Here is a 25719-nt window from a genome sequence, read left to right as displayed (position 1 = left end):
ATTGTTCTTCAGTTCCTAATTAAGATCTTGAGCACGCACACACACAGACACATCCATTTTCTGTACTGGTTATCCTCTCTTACGTTGGAGCCTATCCCAGCTGTCTTCGGGCAAGAGGCGGGGTACACCATAAACTGGTCACCAGCCAATCGCAGTCTGCATATGAACAAACAACCATTCACACTCACATTCACATCCATGACTTAATTTCAAATCTCAAATATGTAGGCTAATTCATGCACACAAAATTTACAGCCCCGCCCACTTCCTGTTTTCCCATCATTTACCTCTGCCACACTGTTCACTTTTGCCAAATCAATAACAATCTTTCATTTAGGAGTTACTGGACATAACAATCCTGTAAATCAGTAAATGTAAATGTGTAGATCTGTGGTGTCACTCATTCCAGAGGTGGTCTCTCTCTGCTGAAGCACGGTGGTAAAATACCATGCCGGCCTAACCCTAACCTCAGCACCAGCTGTCTAACAAGAAACATTCAGAGGGATTCAGGTCAACAAGAATTTTTGAGCTTGTTCAAAATCATGGTAAATATTTTTTTTCATTTGGCAACTAAAAGCCAGAACTGATTTCAATACATTCTTTCATTGAATTACAGATAGGGCAAATAGAACTGTAGTGCATTTAAAGCCTCCGTATAGAATACTAGTGATAACATTAAAGCCAAAACCCAGTTATATAGCGACATACAATGGGAAGAAAGAGAAGATGGATAATAAGCGCCCGCAACAAGGCTTGAAGAAAACCATGATTTTCACCAACAGTTTTTGATCTTTGGCATCCCTCCATTCTGTCCAAAGATAAAATTTAACAAAAGTTTACAAAGTGCTTTGACGGGAGTAAAGTCATTCAAAATTCACCAGTGGCTTTCTCTATCCTTCTAACAAGCAGTGGTGAGTAAGATTAAATTGGCAAATTGAAAGTGTGAAATGATCCCAAACTTTGGACATTCTATCGTTTATACACTCTTTCGTCCTGGCTTGTCACAAAGCGACTAACCCCTTTTTTCACAATGTGGATGGTGAGGCTGCAGTAATAGTCTGCAGGAAAAAAAAAATCACCACTGAGAGACTTTTGAGGGAGGGATTTTATGGCAACTTGTTTTGTTACTGAATTATTCAAGTTATTCTAATAACCGCTACAGCTCTAAAGTGCAGTTGCTCAGAGTTATTTCAGATTTTGAATTATTGGATTAGAGAAGGTTTTGTGCCAGCACGCAGAAAGGCATTCTTGTATAACAAGCATTCTAGGGTCATCTGGTCTCAGCGGAAGGTATAGCTGTGTCTCATCTAGATAGCAGTCAAAGAAGACTTGGTGGCACTTGATTATAAAATAAATACAATTAAAAGACACAAGCAAGGGTAGAAGTGGCTGAGCAGTGATGTGGAAAGCTGTGTAGAAAGTACAGTTCATAAAGGGTGGAGGTAGACAATGTAGTGCATTGATTGGCAGACAGAAGATGCTATGAAGCTAATATTAATGACAATTCAAAACATTCCCCCTGAAGACACTGAAAGGCACTTGTCAATTAATGTAGTGCTGTCGTACATGACTAGACTTTACATAATCGGTATCGTTCAATATTTACAATTTTACGCAGGTCTACCTTAATGTCATAATTAGATGCCGCTCACAAGCAGGCAACAAAACAGAGTAGCCTAAGGATAGGCATTCTCCCAGTCGGGCAACATGGAGACAACCATACCCCCAAGAGTAGAATTTAATTTCAAACTTGATGGGTGGCCGGGCACTCCAGAGACTTGGATAGAAAAATTTAAAACCCAATTCTCTGTCATATGTACCCTTAAGTGGAAGATGAGGAGGACTGGCAGGATGAACAAAAAATATGCATTAGTTTGAAATATAAATCAGTATAGTCATCAAATAGAACTAAGAACAAGTGACAAATAGAACTTTGTCACTTCTTTTGCTTTCAAATTTACCACACTAAACCACACCAATGTCCTTTCCAGCTAGACCGTGAGATCAGCAGATGACAGGAAGTTGCTTTTTTCACGAGATCATGCAGTAGTAGTTTTTGTCTAGACAAGTATAGATGCCCAAATGTTGTATGGCTTTAACATGTTCCAATGTGACTGGAGAAAATGTTAGCCAGTTTAAATTCCGAAAGGACCCCAACTTAACCAGGAATGGACAAGTCCACAGAATGAGAGACATTTCATTCAGGTACCTGCACTCTCATAATCTTTTGAATTTATGATACAGCCCAAGAGGAAGCTAAAAAAAAAAAATGCAATACCAGCAGTTTTCAAGCAACACAGGGAATGTAAACCTAGTACCAGCACAGATACGGTACTTCAATGTGTAATGGAATGGCTGCAGTGCAGTGTGCAGTGGCACAGGATGAGTCAAATTGGAAAATTTGTCATATGGAGTCTCTATAAAAATAAGAAGAATATGAAGATTGAATTGAATTGACACAATGGACGTTCGTTTACCTATTTATTGAGAAAATCGAAGAAATTATGTCTTGAAATAGGGTATATTCTTATAATCTACTCATGCAAGCCACTAAGAAAACAGATGCTAGTTTTGCACGTGCCTGCGCACAAAGGCTCTTGAATACAAGTGACATTGGTTCACAGTTTGTACACGAACACTTGAAAAAACAAAAATCATGATTATGTCTTCTCAAATAAATATTTGAATTTCATCAATTTCATGCATGCGTGGGTTTTCTCCAGGCACTCCAGTTTACTCCCACATCCCAAATCATTAATTAATTGGAGACTCTAAATTGCCCTTAGGTGTGATTATGAGTACAAATGGTTGTTTGTTTCTATGTGCCCTGCAATTGGCTGGCAACCAGTTCAGGGTGTAACCCGCCTCCTGCCCGATGATGGCTGGGATTGGCTCCGACATTGCCACGACCCGTGTGCGGATAAGCGGCTAAGAAAATGGATGTATAGATAACGCTGAAGTCCATGACACATGGCGTACGTTTGTCAATGCTGACTTGGAAGCGTTGGCCACCGCTTCCTGGTGAAAGCATTCAATCACTGATCACCACATGCATTTGCATCCATTGGATTTTGAGGGGGCTTTTTGAATGTCCAGACAGTGATGTACTTATCACACTCGACAAATGAATTTCCACGTGTATGATATCAAGTGATTTTTTAATTTTTTTAAAAATATGTTTTGTTTTCTACGGGAGGCCATCTCATTTTCTTCATTCTTTATGCACTATTTACATTAATAATGGCCATGCAAATTGTGGACTCAAAAGGCATCACATTAAACCCAGCCATCCATCCATTCATTCATTCATCCATCCATCCATTCATTTTCCAAACAACTTATCCTCCCAAAGGTCGCAGGTGTGCCGGCGCCAACCCTCGCTAACATCTGGCAAAACGCAGACTATATACTCTGAACTGGTTGCCAGTCAGTCGCAGGGCATCTATCAACACATACACTGAGCGGGAATCTATTTTTTTTTTTAATCGATATTTCAGGAATAAGAATACAATTAATTTCACTGAACCAGAACTATAAAACAGTATCAACATCTTTACAACTTGTTACATAACCTGAGTAATAAGTGCAGGAACAGTGACAACATGTGTTCACACTAACGGTTAAAAACAGAATTTGTGTATAGTTACAAACTTATGATACGACAGGAATAAGATCATATGGTTTACTCTTCAGGCTTAATTTATGGAGAACCATTGAAAGTAGTATTCTGATGATCTGAGTATAATCGGCCAGTGCTACCGGTAAAGTTTTTTTAAAGCCAAACTGGCAGGGTAGAAGTCACTAAAAGGAGGAAGGATTATGATGTTAGTCCATCTATCCATTTTCTTAGTTGCTTATCCTCATGAGGGTCACCGGAGTGCTGGAGCCTATCCCAGCAGTCAACAGGCAGGAGGCAGGGTACACCCTGAACTGGTTGCCAGCCAATCGCAGGGCAAGTCGAGACAAACAACCACACTCATAATCACACCTAGGGGCAATTTTAGAGTGTCCAATTCATTTAGCATGTTTTTGAGATGTGGGAGTAAATCAGAGTGCCTGGGAAAATCCACGCAGGCACAGGGAGAACATGCAAACTCCACACAGGCAAGTCCGGGATTGAACCCGGAACCTCAAAAGTGTTAGGCCAACGCTTTCCAGCTGATCCACCGTGCCGCCCTATGTATAAATATTGGCAACATTTCCAATAGAGTTGTACACCATCTGTCACCATAGCAATGAGGGCTGGGTTACTATGAGGGACCGAAAGAAGGTCTCCCAGCAACAACAGTTGTTGTGGTGACTTGCTCACTACTCTGCAGTAAAGAAGGGAAAGGCTTGTCAACATCATTGATTTCTGGATGTGACAGGTTGTTTTCACATGTGTAGACACTGAAAATGTATAAATAAATGTACCCAAAATGTGGATTTAGAACAGTCTTACATTTTACTTTGGGGAACAATCATCCAGAGACTTGAAACAAAGAATGTAATATTGGAGGGTGATGTATATAGCCGCTTGCGTGGGTTTTTTTAAGGGGTGAAATCCCCTCCTCTCACATATCCAAGCATATCTCTACTCTGGAGACCCCGATGGAGATGAGCAGTACACCATTGTCATGGAAACAAAAGATTTACGATTCACCCAGTGGCTGTGGAGGTGTGAAGCCAGAGAGAGATTGGTTGGGCTGAGGAAAACTCAGCTTGCCCTGTGCAATAAGAAGTGATTCACCAGCTCAAGCCTCCAGCATCCGGAATGAGCAAGGTGAATTGTGAGCATCGAGTGGCCAGGTGGCTCCCCTACCGCTGCTTTTCAGTACCGCAATGCTGTTGGTTATGGTGGCATTGGAAAATGCAGTCAGCAGAATATTTAATGCAAAGTGGGCAGAAAGACACTTCCTGCCCATACAGTGAATTGATTTCTTGCTTTGGTCTGCACAGGGACTCATCATCAACATTTATCTCTTTTGAGTGCACTCCACTGTCTGCATTACACAGCTCTTGTGAATGGGCATGCCAGTTCCTGTAGTTTTTTTTTCTCCACATGTGGGTTATGTAAAGTTCCCACCAGTAACCAGACTAACACCATTGATGAACTTAGCCTTAATTTCACTAATAAGTGTTATGCAAGCAAAGGTCCACCTGTGTTTTTCTCTTACTCAAGGCGCACCTCCCAGACAGACAAAGAAAACACACATTACTGTCTTCAAGGCTGGAATCAATCTCTTTTAAACTCCACTTTAGGTTAAAGAGGGAACTAAAGACATGTAAGCAAAAGGAAATGCACCCTCTGGTGCGATATCGTAAAGGGTATGTTGTGAATGAACGACCCAAGAGTAACATACATACTATCTGCACGTCTTTGACTTGTAATTAAGTCATTTACAAACCCTATTTCAATGAAGTTGGGAACGTGTTAAACAGATAAAAACAGAATACAATGACTTGCAAATCATGTTCAATGTATATTTAATTGAATACACTACAAAGATTAGATTTTGAATGTTCACACAGATAAACATTGTTTTTAGCAAAATAAGCATTAACTTGAAATTTTATGGCTGCAACACATCGCAAAAAGCTGGGACTGGGTAATGTTTACCACTGCGGTTAATCATCTATTCTTTAACAACATTCAATAAATATTTGGGAAATGAGGACACTAATTGTTGAAGCTTTGTAGGTGGAGTTTTTTTCCCCCATTTTTGCTGGATCCACAGTTTCAGCTATTCAACAGTCCGAGGTATCTATGGTCATATTTTAAGCTTCATAATGGACCACACATTTTCAATAGGAGAGGTTTTGTATCCAGACTCTTACTATGAAGGCACACTGTTGCATTATGTAGTTTGGGCATTGTCTTGCTGAAATAAAAAGGAGTGTCCATGCAAAAGACGATGCTTCAATGGCAGCATATACTTCTCCAAAACCTGGATGTAACTTTGAGAATTCATGGAGCACTCCCAGATGTCTAAGTTACCCATGCCAATGACACTAACACAGCCCCATACCATGACAGCTGCTGACCTTTGAACTTTGCATCCATAACAGTCCGGATGATTTTCTTTTTTGGCCCGGAGGACATGACGTTCCCAATTTCCAAAAACAATATGAAATGTGGACTCGTAGGACCAACAGAACATTTTTCCACTTTGCATCAGTCCATCTTAAATGAGCTCAGGCTTGGAAAAGCTGACGGCATTTCTGGGTGTTGTTGATAATGGCTTTTCCTTTCCATAGTAGAGTTTTAAGTTGCACTTATGGATGTCATACAGAACTGTATTTACTGACATTGGTCTTCTGAAATTTTCCAGAGTCCATGTGGTGATATCCTTTACACAATGTCTGTTTATGATGCAGTGCTGCCTGAGAGATTGAAGATCACCAGCATTCAATGTTGGTTTTCAGCCTTGCTGCTTACAAGCAGTGATTTCTCCAGATTTTTTTTTTTTATCCTTTCGATGAAAAAATGGTCCATAGATGAAGAAATCCGCAAACTCGTTGCAATTCTATGCTGAGGAACATGGTCCTTAAACTATTTTGTCACGCACTTTTTTACAAAGACGTGAACCTTGTACCATCTTTGTTTGTGAATGACAATCAATTCAGGGAAGTTCCTTTGATACCCAGTCATGGCCCCCACCAGTTCCCATTTAGCCTGTTCACCTGTAGGATGTTCCAAATTGGTGTTTGATTAGCATTCTTCAACTTTCTTTTTTGCCACCTGTCCCACGTTTTGTGGAACATGTTGGAGCCATAAAATTCTAAGTTAATGATTATTTGCAAAAAACAAAGTTTATCAGTTTGAACATTAAATATCTTGTCTTTGTAGTCTATGCAATTAAATATAGCTTGAGCATGATTTGCAAATCTTTGCATTCTGTTTTTATTTATATTTCACACAATGCTTGTGACTTGGGCAGCACAGTGACGCAGTTGTAGAGCGTCAGCCTCACAGTTCTGAGGACCGGGGTTTAAAATCCCAGCCCCACCTGTGTGGGTTTTCTCCGGTCACTCCGGTCTCCTCCCTCAACCAAAAAATCTGCATTAATTGGAGACTCTGAATTGCCCGTAGGTGTGATTTTGAGTGTCACTGTTGTCTGTCTCCTAGTGCCCTGCAATTGGCTGCCAACCAATTGAGAGTGTACTCTGCCTCCTGCCCGATGACACCTGGGATTGGCTCCAGCACACCCGTGACCCTCTTGAGCATAAGTATCTCAGAAAATGGATAGATGGGTGGACAATGTCCCAACTTCTTAGAATTGGATTTGTACTATATCTCATTTACAAAAAACCCGTTTGAATACTTCTGGTTTGTGTTCATGACCTTAGAGTGTTACCTTTTTCTCTGCATTTCTCCATTATAGTCCAAGGCCACCGGCATTTGCTGAAGCCTAGCAAAATTACGTTACATTTATTGGAGGACCATGATCCTACTTGGAAAAGCGGAAACAACAAGGACTCGTGTCCATGACTAACGACATGAGCTACTGGGATACTGAGAGGCTATATTTCAAGAACACCCAACCTAGGATTTGCTGAGAAGGGGCTATTTAGCAGATGTATGCATTTGTAATGGACCTGCTAAAATTTACACCTATAGGGGAACAGGCCACAGCGAGGAGAAAATTAGCATATCATACAATAGGGACAAAAAGCTAAATACATTACTTCAGAGCATCAATGGAGGGAAAATCTGGTCCGAATCTATCACCATGTTAGTGCAGCGCATGCATCATGAAATGCTTTCCTGCTGTCCAATCGCAGGTATTACATTGTAAAGTACATAAAATCAACATATTAGTACTTACTCATATAGTTTAAACAACAACAAACAATGGACCTTTCCAACCTGTCAATCACTCGTACAATAATAGCCAATCAGACACGAGCCGCTGTGTGGACTGGGAGAAAGCAGCAGAAAGTCAGAGGGGGAGCAATGTTGTGCAGAGCTGCCATAATAAGCGTTTGCATTCGTGGTAGCCCACGACCACTGGTTCCAATGTAGGCGAATGGGTGGGAAGCACAAAACAGCAGGGGGTAGGGGCAAATAGAAACAGAAAACTTTCCAGGGATGGAAGAATGGTAGTTATCCACAAATTAAGACTACCAGTTGCCATGGGTTAAACTATATCATTTCTTCTCACATTTGCATTCGACTGCACTATTATTACTATTGTATGGGGAGGACATGGACATACTTGCTGCAAGTGTTACTTAATGGAAAGGAATTCTTTGATGGATGGAAGAAGGGTGTACAAAAATAGAGAGAAGAAGATGTACAGGTATGCATTTATTAAGCAAAGCTGACATCAGGATGCCAATTAGAGGCCAATGTGCCTTGTTGCTGCTGCTGGTGAGAGCTGGACTGAAAAGACAGTGGAAAGCAGGAGTATAATAAATGCATTGTGTTGAATAGAGCCTTGTGATATTTTCACATGAATGCTACTCTGTCAATACCTAAAATATACCATTAAAATCCAAAACAATTTGACATTAATGCAAATGTGATGAAAAAAAAAATTAAAAAAAATTCTCATTTGTTTGGTGGGTATCTTCTGTCTATAAATGACAAGAAAATGCCAAAAGATATTGGAAAATTGCCCTTATTGTTAAAAAGGTTCCATGACTAGATGACGACCATAAACAAAATTTTCTACACATTTTAATCAATTGTGCATTTTGAACATTTGTCTATGCGTTTATTGAGAATTGATTCAATCGTTGGTGCTCCGTCAAAACATAAACTTTCAGCAAATGAAATTTTGGCCAGGGTATTAATATGTGTGACCTTAACTGCACATCATTTTAAATACTGCACTGCAATGTGTGCTTAGTCTGTGATGCATTATGTGAAATAAATATTTTATTGTGGAGCTCCATACAGATTATTGATCTCAGATTATTTTTTCATGTGGTGACAAAACTTGATTTGCTCATGTCATTTATCAACAGTAGTATGTAGTGTGGTTGTTACAGGTGGTAAATGGTCAGGGGCAGGACAAGCTGGCCCAAACCATATCAGACGCACTGATGTACAGCAAATCTACAATTTAAATCAATCCATCAATTTTCTGTGCCGCTTTTCCTCACGAGGGCCGCGGGTGTCCTGGAGCCTATCCTAGCTAACTTTGGGCAAGATGCGGGGTACACCCTGAACTGGTCACCAGCCGATCGCAGGGCAGAAACAGACAACCATTCACATTCACACCTATGGTCAATTTAGAATCTTTAATCAGCCTATCACATATGTTTTTGGGATGTGGGAGAAAGCCCGGAGTACCCGGAAAAAACCCACACAGAAACTCCGGGGCCGGGATTTCAACCTGGGTCCTGAGAAATGTGAGGCAGGTGTGTTAACCAATTGTCCTCCATTCTCATTTAGGTTGTACAACTTATATTTGAACATTTGCTCCAAGATATTGTATTGATTCAATCCAAACAGTCTAGTCCCTTCATTTCATTGCGCTCCTCATTGCACTTCTCTTGGATGCACTGCTTCCAGTCTGTCTGTCAAGCGGATGTTCGATTTTTTTGTCCAGTCTGCTTTCAGCTTCTGTGTGCTTCCATGTCAAGCTTGTCTGCCCAGTAGAATCAGTAGTGGTGGTTTATGTATCTTTTTACTAAATTAGCAACTGAACTGTTTCTTTAACCAATCAAATTTAAAATTTGTTTTCAAGGTTGACACTGATGTCAGCACTGTATTTTTTCGTCAAATCAAGAGAAAATGAGTTACAGCCAACTTCGGCGAGCAAAATATCCCTGTAGCGATCTCCACACATTTAACGATCAGCATATCTGGGTAGTATTTAGGTTTCTATCATGTTACCAAACACAGTCAGTAAAATGTGCCAGATAATGTACGTGGCACAGTTGCGTGTTTCTACATTGCATATTATAGTATTGATGTTTTGCCTTTTTTTAGATTGTTAAATGATAGTCGTGGTATTAAGAGGTGGATTAAGTCTGGTAAATCCCTACTAGCAGCACAGGTACCAAATAAACAGCCTGTTGCTGGTTCTAAGTGTACAGTGTGCAACAAGCTCCAGAGGAGTAAGCACACTTATTTTATTAGTTTTTTTTTTTTTTTTAATGACGAAATCAAGAGTAATTGCAGAGCCAGATAATTATATCATCATAATGTGTAGTAGTGTTCATTTGGCTAATAATAATAATCTTGCATTACACAAATAATGCAATTTTGTAGACACGGATTACCATGCTGGTAAACACAGAAACCAATGCATTTCTACTATAGAGGAGCAAGCAAGTAAAATGTGTTGTGATCAAATTGTTAGTGATAGGTTTTGCAAATATTCTGAAAAAAAAAATCACATTTTAGCAAAGAGCATTTAGCACTGCTGGTTCCATTTGAATGCTCAATTTATTTCCTATATTCTAACACTAGACTCCCTCATTGAAGGACATAATAATCAGTGTTTCCTCTTGCCCAGATAACTCGTATATTGAGATGACTACTTTTCGCACACAATGATATAATATCTCTCTCACGTGATGGGATTGTTGTACTCTTGCATGTTAACATGACAAGGAAAAGTCAGCAAGGAGGAAATGACATTTTCAAAGTTAAACAATCATACATATTAAGATGCAGCGTTATTTGGCTGCTTTTCAGCTTCCTTTGACAAGTTTCAAACACCAATAGAGAAATAATATGAACACATTCACACACACTTACACACACATGCACAGAGAAAAGGGTTAACTAGCCCAAAAGCAAAGTACGAACACTGAAGGAGAAAAAGGTACATCATGCAGCGATTTTTGAAGTTTTGAGGTCTGAGAGCCTTGAGAGAATGAAGAAAAAATATCCCCACACACAGATTCCCAGTTGCTTTTGATCCATTTAGTGATTGTGAGTGAGAGTCATTTTTGGTCCAAAACTACAATCAAAAGATGGCTATGGAAGATGAATTGTTACATTTACAGATAAGGCCACCATTTGACTAATCCTGGAAGAAAAACGTCAAACATTCCAGAATAAGTGGAGGAAAAAGTTACTATAGGCAAACTATTCAAAATATGCATTTAGGGAATACACAAAAGGAGTCAAGAGGACAGAAAAAAAATTGAGCTTTGTTCAAGACTAATTGAGAATATGGAGACTCAAGCCTTGAAGCACAAACAGCCCGATATTTTATCCAATTTATACAGTCCTTTTTAATTGTTCTTTACCTGTCCTTTCATCTATTCCAAATACAATTGACATTGTTAACACACTTATCTATATGGATTTTACACCTTGCACGTCTTATAAGGAATTGTTCCTATAAACAGAAATGTCTCTTGTTCTGAATGTCATTCCAGGGCAGCATCGACTGCCGGAGAAAAAATGCTTGTGTGTTTTTGCACATGTGGCCATTAAAGCTGATTCTGATTCAGATTCTGATCAATGTGATTGTCAGTCAATTTACAGTATACAGTTATTCTCAGGTATCTCTAAAGGTCTTTTCACACTAGCTCCGTTTCAGCTGTCTGAGGAAACTCAAGATTAGATGTCAGCAATTATTTTGAACACACAAAATGGGCAAATATACTGTTAAATTTAAAATCTATTCATTAGAAGCTCAACTTTTAATAATTTTGGGCATTTTCAGTTGACTAAAAGAGGATTCTACTGAGGGAAATTAAAATGTGTGATTAAAGGTCAAGTGTCATGAAATGGATGGTTTTTGGTATGTTATTAATGAAAAACCCACAGCCCATATGGTCCCATGTGTTTTTTCGTCACAAAACATGATTTTGACGTATACAGCTTTCTGTAACTCCCGCCATGAAAATCCTCTCGAGGGATTTGTTTTCGAGAAGAAGCAGAAAGTGACGTTCAGGACAGAGGCGCCCCCTAGTGGACTCATTTGTTTCCATTAGTTTTACCTCCGGGAAGGTAGCTCATTGTTCCTTCGTGTTAGCCAAAATCCCGGGTCATTGAATTGCTGGACATTGCTTGAACACTCGGGAAAATGGATTTAACCCTCATAAGCATAAGAAACCCGGTTTGTTGTGAAAAATGGATTGCACGGGTGCAGAGGACGAGAGCTTCATGGGTTCCAAATAACAGGTAGGCGGTAATTTGCCCTGGCTCGACCGTGTTCAACAAGTACTGCGGGAGCTTTGAACATACCCCGAAAAGCAGCATAGCTCGGCTCCACCTCCTCCTTATATGCCACCACGGCGCAGAAAATCAGCCACACCAGCTGAGGCGCCGCGTTCGGCGGTCAATGCTTCTGCGAAGGTTGCGCGTCGGGCTTTGGGGACGGGGGCAGCTCTGAAGAACTCAGCCGCGTGCGCACATGAAGCGCCCCGGCTCGACTGTGTTGCTCAGTACTGCGGCGTCTGTGAACACCCCGCCAAAGCAGGCCGGCTCGGCTGCGTCATAAGCTACACCGGCTGGCTGCGATGAGCCGCGATGGCTCATCTCCGCCGCGGAAGTGGATCGGATACGGATGAGGTTTGGCCATGATATGGCTCGAAACAATAGTGTAATATTGCCCTGGTAACTTCACTCGGTTGTGTGGTGTTCTCCTTCTCGAAAAGAGCTTCCGTGTCAGACGGGGCGTGTTTGTCTCCCATAGTTAGGGTGCACCGCGTGTTTTCATTTGCAAATGTCCGGGTGACGTCACGGATGGAGGACGCATCCAATAAGGTGACCACTTGGATATCGTAAAATGACACTTCTGCAACTTTGTGCATGGATGACGCGCTCTCCGCTCACATTTATTTTTTCGTATAGACATTGAAGTGAATAATGATATATGTATTTTTCATTACAATATATATTTTAGAATGTTTATAGGCTTTACTTATATAAAAGACTTATCCATCCATTCATTTTCTGAGCTGCTTATCCTCACATGGATCTTGGGAGTGCTGAAGCCACTCCCAGCTGTCATCAGGGAGACAGACCACAGTCACACATTCACACCGACGGACAATGTAGAGTCCCCAATTAATGCATATTTTTGGGATGTGGGAGGAAACTGGAGTGCCTGGAGAAAAACCACGTTGGCACGGAGAGAACATGCAAACTCCACACAGGCGGGGGTGGGAATAAACTCGGAACTCTGAGGCAAACGTTCAAACCAAACTGTCATGAAGAATGACATTTTGTTGCTTCCATGTCACATACCAATTTAACACAGTTATTTTACATGTACTGGGAATAAAATAAAATGTACATTAAAATAACTCCACTCACCTCTCTGCACCAACATGGTGACCTCACTGCCTTTTGGACACTTGCTGAGCAAGTCAACCACCTGGTTGTGAGACATAGTCTGCACATTCCTCTTGTTCACCTCCACAATGATGTCACCCTCTCTGAGACCGCGGCAGCGTGGGTAGTCCACAATCTGTTTTACTCTCTGCCCTCCACCTCCGAGGCTATCGGCAATAGTGAAACCGAAGCCCTTGTCTCCTTTCTCCATGTGTACAGTTATGAGCTCTGGTTGTGTTGCAATGGATGAGGCCAGTGTGACCACATCGCTCGGGTAGCCATGTTGGGATGAGGTGTCAGACACTACTTCTGCAGTGGGGCTGTGAGGTCGCGGGAGGCCATTGAGGGCCACCCCGCCATTGGTTGAGCCATTGTTGTTGCTCTGACTGCTGTGATTGGGTGGCAAGTCGTAGGTATTATTGGAGGCTTCTTGACCGTTGACAATGATTGGTTCTTTGTTGTCCAGAATTGCGACTGAGGTAACCAGGCTTGTGTTGGGGTCATCAGGGTCAAAGGGCAGTGGGTAACCCCGGCACAACTCCAAGTTGACCATAGACCCGATTGGGATTGACTGGAAGATCTTCACAACTTGTGCATGGGTGTAGCCAAGCACACAAGTGTCATTGACACTCACTATTACGTCACCTTTGTAGGGGTGGGGGGAGGGGAGGGGGGGGCGAGACATTAGTGTGAAACTTTCAAGGAATTTGGAACATTGTATATGTACATAAACAGCATCCGAGAAATGTAATTAAAGTAGTGTTGCATCTTTGTGATCTTGGATCAGTAAAGCACCCTAACCTGTCTCCATCTTGCCATCGAGGGCGGCAGGTCCATCAAGGACGAGACTCTTGATTTGAAGGAATTCATCTGGCTCGTCGCCTCCAACGACAGTGAAACCAAAACCTCTGCGACTCTTTTTCAGCTTGGTATTGATGAATGTTCCCTTTAGTTCTGATCGGTTCCGGGTAAAGAAAGGCTTTCCTCCTGTGAAAAAAACAGTTAATAAAATTTCAATGGAACAAATGTGGCATTGCAAGAGCTAAAGTGAATTATTCAGTTTTGATGTTCTATTTGTGTCATTATCATTAAAATAGATTACTAAGTGGCAGAACTTCAATCCAATTATCGTTCTAAAAATCTCTATATATATCTTTGATATGAAGGATTTATTTTTTATTTTTCCTATACCAATGCGTAATCTACACTGTTGAAAATTGAAGATTTCTTTTTTTTTTTTGGGGGGGGGGGGGTTGTGCATCATAACAAATGACAATGGAGAAAGGACCCACCAAATCGAACAGAAGGGGGCCTAAACGTTAATTAACTTAGCTTAAAATGCAGTCTTGAGTGTGTTTAAAAAAACAACAACAACGTTAACTCAATTATTTCATTGGAAAATAATTATCTGTTCCCCATTATTACTAATGCTTCAGGCCTTCAATCTACTCCAGGCAGACTGTATCAGGAAATTATTTAGGAAAAACAAAAAGTGGCGGGATATGCTTCTATCTCAATGAATAGTGTAATTACGTCATGGAGTTCACCACACACTGAAGCCTAGGATTTAGAGTCACTGTTTTTGAACTGTAAGCCATTCTACTTGCCTCGTGAGTTCGGATCATCATTCTCACCGGTGTTTACGTTCCTCCTCAAGCTAATGCGAATGCTACACTGATAACTTTTGCTGAACAAGTAAATGAAATGGGAAAAAACACACCCAAACTCACCCCTCATTATTCTTCAGGACTTTAAATAAGCTAAACTGCACTACGCACACCCTAATTAAATCAGTAAATCGACTGTCCTACCAGGGATGATCCCATTTTAGACCACTGCTATACTATGTTAAATAAGCCATACTGTGGCATACCTGGTACAGCTTTGGGTTCATCTGATCCCTCTTAACACCAACATACAGGCCAGAACTTAAATGCACAAAGCCTATTGTGAAAGCAGTGAAAAAGTGCCCCTTTTAAGCAATGATAGAACTCCAAAGCAGTCAAGACTACAGAGATTATAGTGTCTTTGGAAAATTCTGCTGGCAGTCCAGATGAATATGCAGACACTGTTACATCCTATAATCCTATATCAATTTCCATGAAGCAAAAAGTCATTTTGCACATTCAATAACGACAAGAAATGGTTCATTCCCAAACTTCAAAAACTTCGCCCAGCTAAAGAGGACTCATGCAAGTGGAGATAGTGCCCTGTATAAATCATGCTGGAACCCAGCTAACTATGAAGTAAAGTTTGAAAAAAAGTTAACCACAAATGACTCTAAATCAGTCCGGCATGTATTACAAGAGCTAACCAATTACAAGCCAACGCAACGCAACACAATAAAAGACTAGCTGACAACTTCAACACCTTATACTGCAAATGTCACACCCAACTGCAACTCAGCTGCACCACAGACAACTATCACACCTCTGACTTCTGTGTTGACCATCCACAAAAAGGATGTGAAACGCATCAAACAACAAAAGGTCCATAAAGCAGCAGACCTAGACCTTTTGTCCCCATCCCGCTTCAAAGTCTGTGGAGGCCGGATAGCTCAAGTCTTCGCGTAGATCTTCATTAGATCTCTAATTACTAGAACCTATGATTGCTTAGTGATTTTTCTTACATTGTCTTTCTGTCTCAAATTTATTCAGTGTCAATTTACTGGCTCCAACTACTGGAGACAAATTCATTGTGTGTTTTTTACATACTTGGGAAAATAAAGTTGATTCTGATTCAGATGAAGCCATTTAAATGGCTTGTGCTAGACCATCTCAAGAGCATCATGGTTCCCCTGTTGGACCCCCTGCAGTTTGCCTACCAATCATGCAGGTCTGCGGATGATGCAGTCAACAAGGGACTGCACTTTATCCGAGAACACCTCAACATGCATGGGGACCTACCTGAGCATTATGTTTGTGGTATCTCTGCATTGAACACTATCATTCACAAACTCCTATCCTCTCCTTCTCCAGCTCAGTGTCTCGCCTCCCATCCACCAATGGATTTACAACTTAACTAACAGACAGGACAGAGCAGGTGAGGCAGGGGGACATCACTTGATCTACATGGACCACCAGCACCGAAAGTTGTGTTGTCTCTATGGTGTTCTTCTCTCTCTACACAAGCAATTGCACCTCAACACACCCCGCTATAAAACTCCTGAAGTTTGCAGGCGACACTGCAGTCATCGGCCTCATCAAAGACTGTGATGAGTCTGCGTATCGACAGGAAGTGGAGCGACCGCCAAAACTTGGAGGTGAACACACTCAAGACTGGAAGGATGATGCTGATCACGCTCTCCAGCTGCCATTTGTCAACCACTGGGACCTTCAATTTCCAGGAAATTAGTCTCGCAGGACCTGAAGTGGGAGATCAACATCAACTTCATCCCACAGAAGGTTCCGCATAAGATGTACTTCCTAGGGCTTCTGATGAACCCACCCCTCTTCAATGTGGTGGCTCAGCTACTCTGTACACTAGTTGATTAACATGTATTTGATATGTTGTACATTTACTTATAAGTGCGATAGACACACTATAGGCTTGAATTTCTTTTGCTGGGACCAATAATAACAAAACAGGTAATACTAACATATCAATTCACAGGTTCTTGCAGGTGTTTTGACACTAAAGAAAAGAATCCCACCACACCACTCGTCAGTAGCACTGCTTTGATCATATTCCCACATCCTGTCCTGCCCTTTTCTGTCCTCACTTATCTTGTTCTCTTGCCTAGATCGTGCATGTCCTCACCAGGTGTGTGCCCCCTGCTCCCCAAGCCACAAATAATAATTGAACTGTTGTAATGTTACTTGTGTTCAAATATCTAGACTGTCTCACTATTGTTCAGCTGTGATTCTCACCCCAAGGCCTTTTGTCCACTCTGTCCCATAAAACTCTTCTCTGGCTGTATTTTCAATAAACATCAGAATAATTACAAAAATAAAAATAAACAGAGGGAGTATTTCAAACTCCCCTGGTGCAAAGCAAAACCCTTCCAGCACAAAGGAATACAGAATCACCACTAGGCAACCCAATCTAGTGGAACAGAAAACGCTAAGGGGGATGGGGGGGGGGGTTCCCTTTTGTAACCGAGCTACCAAACTAAATTAAAATTTTGACAGTATTCTAATTTATTCTGTACCTATGCAGTGTTTAAATTTCATATTTTGGCTTTCATTCTCAATCATTTCAAGAAGGATTTTTGTTTTCCATTTTTAAGTTATTATTAACTCCTCAATGGGCCAAGCAATGTCGTGAGGAATTCATTTCCAGTGAAATTGAGTTTTTAATTCGTGACATTCCCTTTTGGATGAATAATCTACCTGTTGTAGCCAACTCCCAGCCATAAATCTATCTATTGTATCTATCACTATAACTATCGATCTCTCTATGGCATTAAGAAGCTGTATGCTAGAAGTTACATCCTATGAAAAAACAAATTCATGGCTTTGAAAACAAGTGCATTCAATGTGTGCACGTGTTTTAGTTCAACAACAGTGGAATATTTACGTTTTTGTCCCATTGGCACTGTGGGTCCAGTTGGAGGGTCCCTGTAGGTCTCTTGGTGGTTGGCGGTATACGTTGTTAGAGGGGCCCCAGCAAACGTTAAGTCTTCAGTCCATTCTGTAACAGAAAGAGGCATACATGTATATATCTTGTCCAGCCGAAGCCCAGAGGGGTGAATGAATGCCCTACATCATGTAAAAATAAGAGTTTGGGACACTGCCTCCATAATGCTGATTTAAACTGTGGAAAGAAGATTGATTATGAGGTTCTTTGACAGCGAGATAGGGCAAAGAGTGAAATGTGAAGAAATGGTGGTCTAAATAGATTATTACCTCATTATACAAACTGAAAATTGGCACTTTGATTTCACATCCCCTCACTGAGCATCAAGTGTGTACTGCTCAGACTAAAACTAGCTGTACAAACGTCATGAAACTTCTACCACCTGCCGTCTGTCTTTTGAATAACAATGCATAAAAATGGGGCGCCCCATTTCTTTATACCTTCTTTGATTAATGAACTAGTTACTATACCACAACACAGGCCCTTCATTAATATTACAAGAACAAGGGACTGTATAATCAATGATAGGGTAAAAAAAAGTGGTTGAAAGCATTGCTTGAAGGTATTGAGATTTTGTCGAAAGACTGAAGTTTCAGAAGGGAGAAAAGCCATCAGGTAATCGAGTGGAATCAAACAATTTCTGCTGAATGGGCAAAAATCGCAGCTCGATAGGACAGTTTCTATGCATATGCATTTACTCGGGCTATAAGACTTGAATAAGGCCAAACAGTTTCAGGCAAATATTGCCTGTGTTGCTACATCACTAGTTTTGATTATAATCACTAAGTCACAAATTATGAATGATACCGAGTTGAATGTTTTCATATGAGGCTAACACATCTCCTTACCTTTGGGAACAAAAGATTTATGATTATTGCTATAAACAGGAATCGCAACAGACTCCAGAAAACAGAAACTTTTAGCTGGTAACATAAAATTGTATGACAGCAGAATCAATGTACAGGCAGGCAGAATGTCTCGCATGCCTGCATACTGAATCACCCACATGGCTTGAAAGGGAAATGACGCCCATATGGGGCTTGGAAATGAACCTCGGATGTAGTGCTCACCTTCAGGTGGCTGATGACTTTGCAGTTGAGGCTGTTGCTGTTCCACTTGCCTGCGTCTCTTAGCCTCGAGTACAGGATTCTCATACTGGGTCTTCCTGTTGATATGACTTCAAAAGAAAATAACACATGGTGGTGGAGTCAGAGTGGACAAATAATTCAAATGAAAAAATGAAAAAGAATCAATTAAGATTGGAAAGATGGGGAATACCATACGTGTATCATATTAGAGGACGTTACAATGAGAGAAAGTGATACTATGGTTTTAACACTTTGTAAAACAAATGTAGATTTACACGATATGTTAAGTATTCGACTGAATCCTGCAAAAATACACAACTTGTAAAATGTCTACACCCTGGTCTGTGCCAACTGACCCTTGCACCAAGCTATTATATATAGTTTATAGAATAAAGTATCTTATTAACAATACTAGAATAAAGAGTTTATACTTTTGTTTTACAGCATGTGGGAGTGCTTGCTGACTTGATATACTGTACACTACATCACTTACTCAACATAGTAGACTCCATACACTGGATCGTCTATTTTTTCCCATCCGGGTGGAAGTTCTAAGAAAGAAAAGAAGAAAACAGTCAATCTGCTGAGAAAGGAGAAACTAAAATGGCATCAAGTTGTTTGATATGTATTATGCTGTTAGACGGAAGGCCAGTAGGGAACCCTTTGCATCCATCCATCCATCCATCCATCCATCCATCCATCCATCCATCCATCCATCCATCCATCCATCCGTCGGTTTCCAGAGCAAGCGTGACCCACGAGTAGGCCATGGTATGTGGTTGTCCACATTCGCGTGTGTCACCACATTGCTGACATATCCACACATCAGATAACAACTGAACCCCCTTGGGCAGATGGACAAAATGATACAGAAGGGTGGGTCTATAATGTGGTGAGAGCTGTATTGGGGCATGGAGAGGATTCAGTGCAAAACTGTCCATGATAATGAACATCTTTTATACGAAGACTTATACTTTCAAGAGAGTAAAGACACAATCATGTATTTTTTTCTGTACTGCTTTAAGATTGTAAAAATGTGATTATTGAAAATCCTCCAAATTTTCGGAGATACATATCACACATCATAATCTCTAGCCACAATTTTCCCAGGAGTATCTTTCTTGATCGTTCTGCATATTCTACATTCATTCTGTCGTCCAGACTTCTTACAAGTGACACACCCAACATGCATCAACTAAAAAATTGTGTACAACCACCAAAGATGCGTGATTTATTGAAGTCTGAGACTAGCTGGAAATCATGGAGTATGGAGCTTTTCATGACACTTATGAATGTATCAGAGTTCCATTTGAAAATAAAGCACTCTGGAATATGGAAATACTTTCCATTACAGATGTGTCATCACTATTGGGCCCAGCACACCGCTCTATCTAACATGCTACACTTTGAGGGACAGCATGTGTTTGTTTTTTTTTAATATATATCTCCATATCTACCTATCCAACTAATTCACCATTTTGAACACTGTAGTGGGAAACCTGCGCTTAAAAAAAATAACACATTCCATCAAGCAGTCAGTAGGATCTTCTAGCAGAAAAGGTCCTCATAAGTGGAAAAATGTCAGCTCACACTATCTTTCACCAAAGAATCTCATAATACGCACCAAAGAATCTCATAATACGTATATTGGCTCTCACCCTATGGCGTAATGTGGTAGAGACGTTATGGGCCTTGAGAAGTTGGTGAGCATTATGGGCAATGTATGTCCTGGGCAGTCAGCATGAGTCAGGTATTGGGCAGTTATCTGAACCAAAACAGGTAATCTAATGTTTAACCTTTGTGGGGTGTTGGAGTTACTACAGCCTCTGCAGTCCAGAAGGGAAAAGTGCGTATGTCCACAGGAGAATGCAAGCAAGGCCAGATTTGACGGGGAATTGCCACATTTTAAGGTTTCTCCAGACAGGGTGCGTACCTAGTTTGTGGGAGTGCACAGGTAAAAAAGCTGCATGCCTTTTCTGATTACGTGCGTGGGTGCATAAGGCGCTATGTGATTTTTGTTCATTCCGGTAGTCTAACATGAAAAGCTTCTCTTTTCTTTGTAATGAGGATGATGGAGAGTCAACTCCAAATGCTAAAAAAGGTCAAATGTGATTGTAACGTGTATAGGCTTTTTCTACCTGCAAAGTACTACTCAAAGTACTTTAACACTGTCTCCTCATTCACCAAGTGATGACAAAGGATTACAAGCAACCGGGGTTTCAGTGACTTGCTCAAGGATACTTCAACATGGTCACAAGGGCTAAGTTTCAAACCCACAACCTGGGAGCTGAAGATCATGACTGGTGAGGAACATCATAATCGCCAATATAACACCTTATCTTATGATCGAATATCTGACCTGGAATACACAATAATTCTTACAAACAGGAGTGTAATTAGTGACTTCAATTTCTCTGGTTTGGTTGAGAAGGATAACTGTTTATTATTGCATTTTATGAAACAAAAATGCAATAACTTAAGCCATTCTTCAAAAAAAATGTCCGTTTATTTATAGCGACATTTATTCCTGTCTGTTTCAGTTTTTCTGATTTTTATGTACAAAAATTTAAAACATCTACTTATTTTATCCCCGAAAAGAGCATTCAAGATAGACATAGACACAGAGTTTCAGAAATGCAAGTTTACAGTGTTGAGCATTAGGCAATCACGATGAATCATAATCCAAATATAGTCAGGTGGAACATGAAACAGAGTGTGGATACCCATTACCCCGTGCAAAATTGCAATCACCCATGTGATTTTACACTGCGCTAGCTCCAGTCGAGGACTAGTACATGTGTGTGTCGTCGATTATTTATGATTCCCCGTGCCTTTGTCCTTCATTGCATCACACACCATCAACTCACCATAACATATTCCAAAGTCAAGGCGGAGTCAGCAGTGATGAATGACATGTTTTGGTTGCATCTCATTCTCTTGATACAGTGCTGTCATTGATTTCTCTTGAGAAAACATGTGGCTCAGAGAATTTGTGCATGCATGAGCTGCTGACATTCACAAGTGCCAGGGACTGCTGCTCTTCAGACAGCTGCACTTAATTGCATTTCTTTGCCCACTTGGATTGGATTGTGTTAATCAATATTGAGTATGCTCCTCCAGTTGGTCGCTGTCTTACAGGAAGGAGCCTGATCTGATCTGATGATTTTTATATCGCCAGTTTAAGAAGCTTAACAAAAGCTGTTAACAAGACTCAAGTACATTGTCAGATTCCACCCTCCCCCCTTGCCTTTCTCCAATTTAGCTCTTATTAATAAGGTTGCAGGTGCTGAACTCCACAGGCTTATATACTCCACTAATTAAATACATCCGTCATAATGGAGGTTATGGTCTTCATTATATTATGCAGCTTGAAGGTATGGAGAGAGAACTCTCAAAATAATTTTCACAAATTTACCCACGATTTACATGTTTTTCAGATCTACAAATATACCTATGATTTACAAGTGTTTCTAATCCACAAATATGCTGTAACTGTGATTGAGACACATTTTTCAGATGCACAAATATATCTGCAATTTTGCGTCTTTATTTTTAATGTTGTATCTGCATTTCTTTTAAATGACTGATCATTTGTCAATACAGTGGAAATTGAAATGGCTCAAATATATCCACGAGTCAGATCCACAAGTATATGCGTGATTTACATCTTTTTTTAATGTTGTGTGTCCATTTATCATGACTTATAATAAGTAAATATTCAATTTTGCTTGTGAATTATTGGAGGTGGATGATCGGCCATGCACATTTATTCCCAACTTCATTGGAATTGGGGTTGTATCTGGATAAGACACTGCAGGTGTTTTTTCCGTTTATCTACATTCTAATTGGAGACATTTGAAAGATGTTAAACGAATTTGAAAGTGGTGATTACCATGTGTGCGTGTGTGTGTTACCCACCAAGCTCATTGTCCAATTCCTCTGTATGAACGCCTTCTACTCAGCCGGTGGACACCACAGCATCACAGGTCCAAGTGAAGAAGAAAGAGGGCAGAGATGAGGTGTATTAGTCAGTTGTATCAACTACATCTTACCACTAGATGGCAGGAGTTTATCAAAGCGACTACATTACTTATCTCCAAAATATGCACAGCATAATACACGTGGTTGGAGTTCCAATAGAATCCCTGCTAGTGAGGATATGATGATATGCATCATCAGGCATGTGTGTGGACTGTATTGTGCAAATACAGTGCAGAAATATGTATGTTAGCTGTGTAGTTTAAGGAAAATATACAATAAATTCTTTTCCTTACTCGGAATGTGGGACATTTTACTCAAACGAAGAGAAATGCTACCCAGAGGATGTACAAATGTTTTCCTCGATACAAGCACAAAATTGAACATGTCTCATTACCAAGAGCTACTGTGACAATGGATTGAAGCCTCGCTCTAGTTTTGGAGGCCTACAATGACTTGAGGACTGAGCAAAATTCCATCCTCAATCCCATGACCGAAACAGAAATGATGACGAAATCCCACAAGCACTAACATAAAGATTCATACCATCATCTTCACATTCTTCCAGGGGTTTCTGAGGCTTGTCCAGGCACCGAGGGTCTATCCAAGAGGTGGTCTTTGTATTGTGGCTGAAAAGAACACAAAATTCCCCTGAGGAAGACCGGAAATGTCGCTGCTTTGTTTGTTTAACTAATCATGTGGTTATAAGGATTTAATCCAGTGTCTACTATAATGGGTTTATATATACATATATAATTTATAGTTGCATAAATGCTATATTGTATTTGTGGTAAATGTAGCTGCTTTCCTTGGGCATGTAAAAGTGTGCTTACTCTATAAAATAGATCTCTCCGTTCTCAGTGTAGGCCATCTCCCAGTTGTCAGGCAGAGGTCCCTGAGGGTCCTCTGGGGGAGGATGGCTCAGGTTAGGGTGAGTCTGCTGAGAGCTCTCCGTGGTGGCCGGTGATACAGGGGTTGTCCCAAGGTAAGATGGGTCACTCTGGCGAGGGGTGAAGGGTCTGACTGAGCGATGGATCTCGTCTAATTCACTTGATTCTCCTGGTAGAGTCAATACAAACGATACATTGTATTTCCACTGAAAACTATCTTGTGTGTTAATTGGATGTGCGCTTCATGATCAGACCAGGTGAGGGTTTAGAATTTGGAAAAAATGGCTGACTCAACTTTATCCTATGAGCAGATCGACAATAGCTTTTTAGGACCAGATAGCCATTCCCTTAAATTAAGACAGATGAGTGGGCAGTTCACACATTGTAACAGCGCCCATGGAGTGCTATCACCTTGCTTCCTGTTAGCTCGTTCTCACACTTGACTGGCACCTTCGCAGTTCACACATGCACAGATGGCAAATAACGTTTGGTGGCACCACCAGAAAACACATTGTAGAAATAGCTTAGTAGGTCAACATTCTAAAAGAGCCAATTTGCCCTACTAACACAGATGAAAATATCTGAAACATTCACAAAGCTATAATAACAACAAGCTATTTTGACAAAAGAAAATTTACAAAACACATTAAATGATGTGGGATGGTGGCACGGTTGATTAGAGTGTCTGTCACAGTTCTAAGGACCAGGGTTCAAATCCCAGCTCCGCCTGTGTGGAGTTTGCATGTTCTCTCCGTGACTGAGTGGCTTTTCTCAGGGTACTCCGGTTTCCTCCCACATCCCAAGAACATGCATTAATTGAACAGTCTAACTTCCCCGTAGGTGTGGATGTGTTATAAATAGTAATAAATAATAGTAGTAAAGTAATAAACAACAAATAGTTGTTTAAGTATGCTCTGCGAATGGCAGTTCAGGGTGTACCCTGCTTCCTGCCCGAAGACAGGTGGGATTATCTCCAGCACTCCCGCAAACTTTGTGAGGATAAGCGGCTCAGATAACAGATGGATGGATATTAAATGGTACAAACCTCATATTGCTGCTCTTTCATCACTTGAAATGAAGCACCAAGTAGTAATCAAGACAAATGTGAAGGCCGCTCTGTCCTTCACCCTCTGCTGCTTGCAGCCAGATGGCAGTATTGCATATTTTGGGGTGGATAGAGGGGCCAAAACCTAGAGATATCTTTTACTACCATTTGAACAAGATCTGTTTTCAAGTGCCCTTGCCACAATTCCCTTTTTTTAAGTTTGTTTTTTTAGCTTATCGTCCCTCATTGTCTCTGTGTATCACTGTGGTCACGTTTCTTTTCACATACCTGTTTATGCCTTCCCAACCAGTCCCTCTTTCGCTTTCATTTTCTCCCACTTTTCATGATCACCTCACATCTTCGCACAGCAACCGGAAGATAACTCTCATTCTAGTGTTGTCGTCCACATTAACTAGACCATGACTTTTTGTCATCTTACTGTTGAAGAGGAGTTTCTGTGACTGCACTCACGAGCTTAAAATAAATGAGGTTTGTATCATCATACAAAGTAAACCAAGTGCTTGCATACATTACAGTCTCATGGAAGGCATGTGTGTGCTCTGTGTTGTGCAAAGACAGTGTAGAAATATGTATGTTAGCACTGTACTGGTACATTCCTACATTACATTCCTAGGAATGTGGTACCAGCACCAACTCATGCGGAATATGAAGTGTGAAATGGGGTTTGAAATAATAAACACAACCTGAGTTTAGTAATCAGCAGTCAGTGTTTTGAAGGTGTTGTTGAATGGGATTGGTATTTAACTGTGAGTTGATTGGCCAATACAAGATTGATCCATGTTGTTTAATGTAATCCAAATCATTGCCTGAATGTCAAGGAGTCTTTGTCTGCACCTTGCTTTTATCCAAAGGCTTCAATCATCATCGGAATTGAGAAGAGTAAAAAAC

The 25719-nt window shown here is 40.7% G+C and overlaps 1 protein-coding gene across 4 annotated transcripts in view; it reads right to left on the bottom strand.

Annotated features, from left to right (window-relative positions):
- magi1b (membrane associated guanylate kinase, WW and PDZ domain containing 1b) overlaps positions 1-25719 on the bottom strand; it is a 158066-nt gene that overhangs the window by 29080 nt on the left and 103267 nt on the right. For all 4 annotated transcript variants that reach the window (XM_061831505.1, XM_061831506.1, XM_061831508.1 and 1 more), the window contains exons 5-12: positions 23709-23934; positions 23422-23504; positions 22816-22851; positions 19391-19448; positions 18880-18986; positions 17750-17863; positions 14033-14218; positions 13214-13876 (exon numbers count right to left, since the gene is read on the bottom strand). In XM_061831505.1, coding sequence (XP_061687489.1) covers positions 13214-13876; positions 14033-14218; positions 17750-17863; positions 18880-18986; positions 19391-19448; positions 22816-22851; positions 23422-23504; positions 23709-23934 — 1473 coding nt within the window. The remainder of the gene's footprint in view (positions 1-13213; positions 13877-14032; positions 14219-17749; positions 17864-18879; positions 18987-19390; positions 19449-22815; positions 22852-23421; positions 23505-23708; positions 23935-25719) is intronic.

The sequence above is a fragment of the Syngnathoides biaculeatus genome, chromosome 10, assembly GCF_019802595.1.
Source record: "Syngnathoides biaculeatus isolate LvHL_M chromosome 10, ASM1980259v1, whole genome shotgun sequence".
NCBI classification, from domain to species: Eukaryota; Metazoa; Chordata; class Actinopteri; order Syngnathiformes; family Syngnathidae; genus Syngnathoides; species Syngnathoides biaculeatus.
The sequence above is the reverse complement of the archived record's forward strand: the minus strand, read 5'-3'. Positions and strand labels throughout refer to the sequence as shown.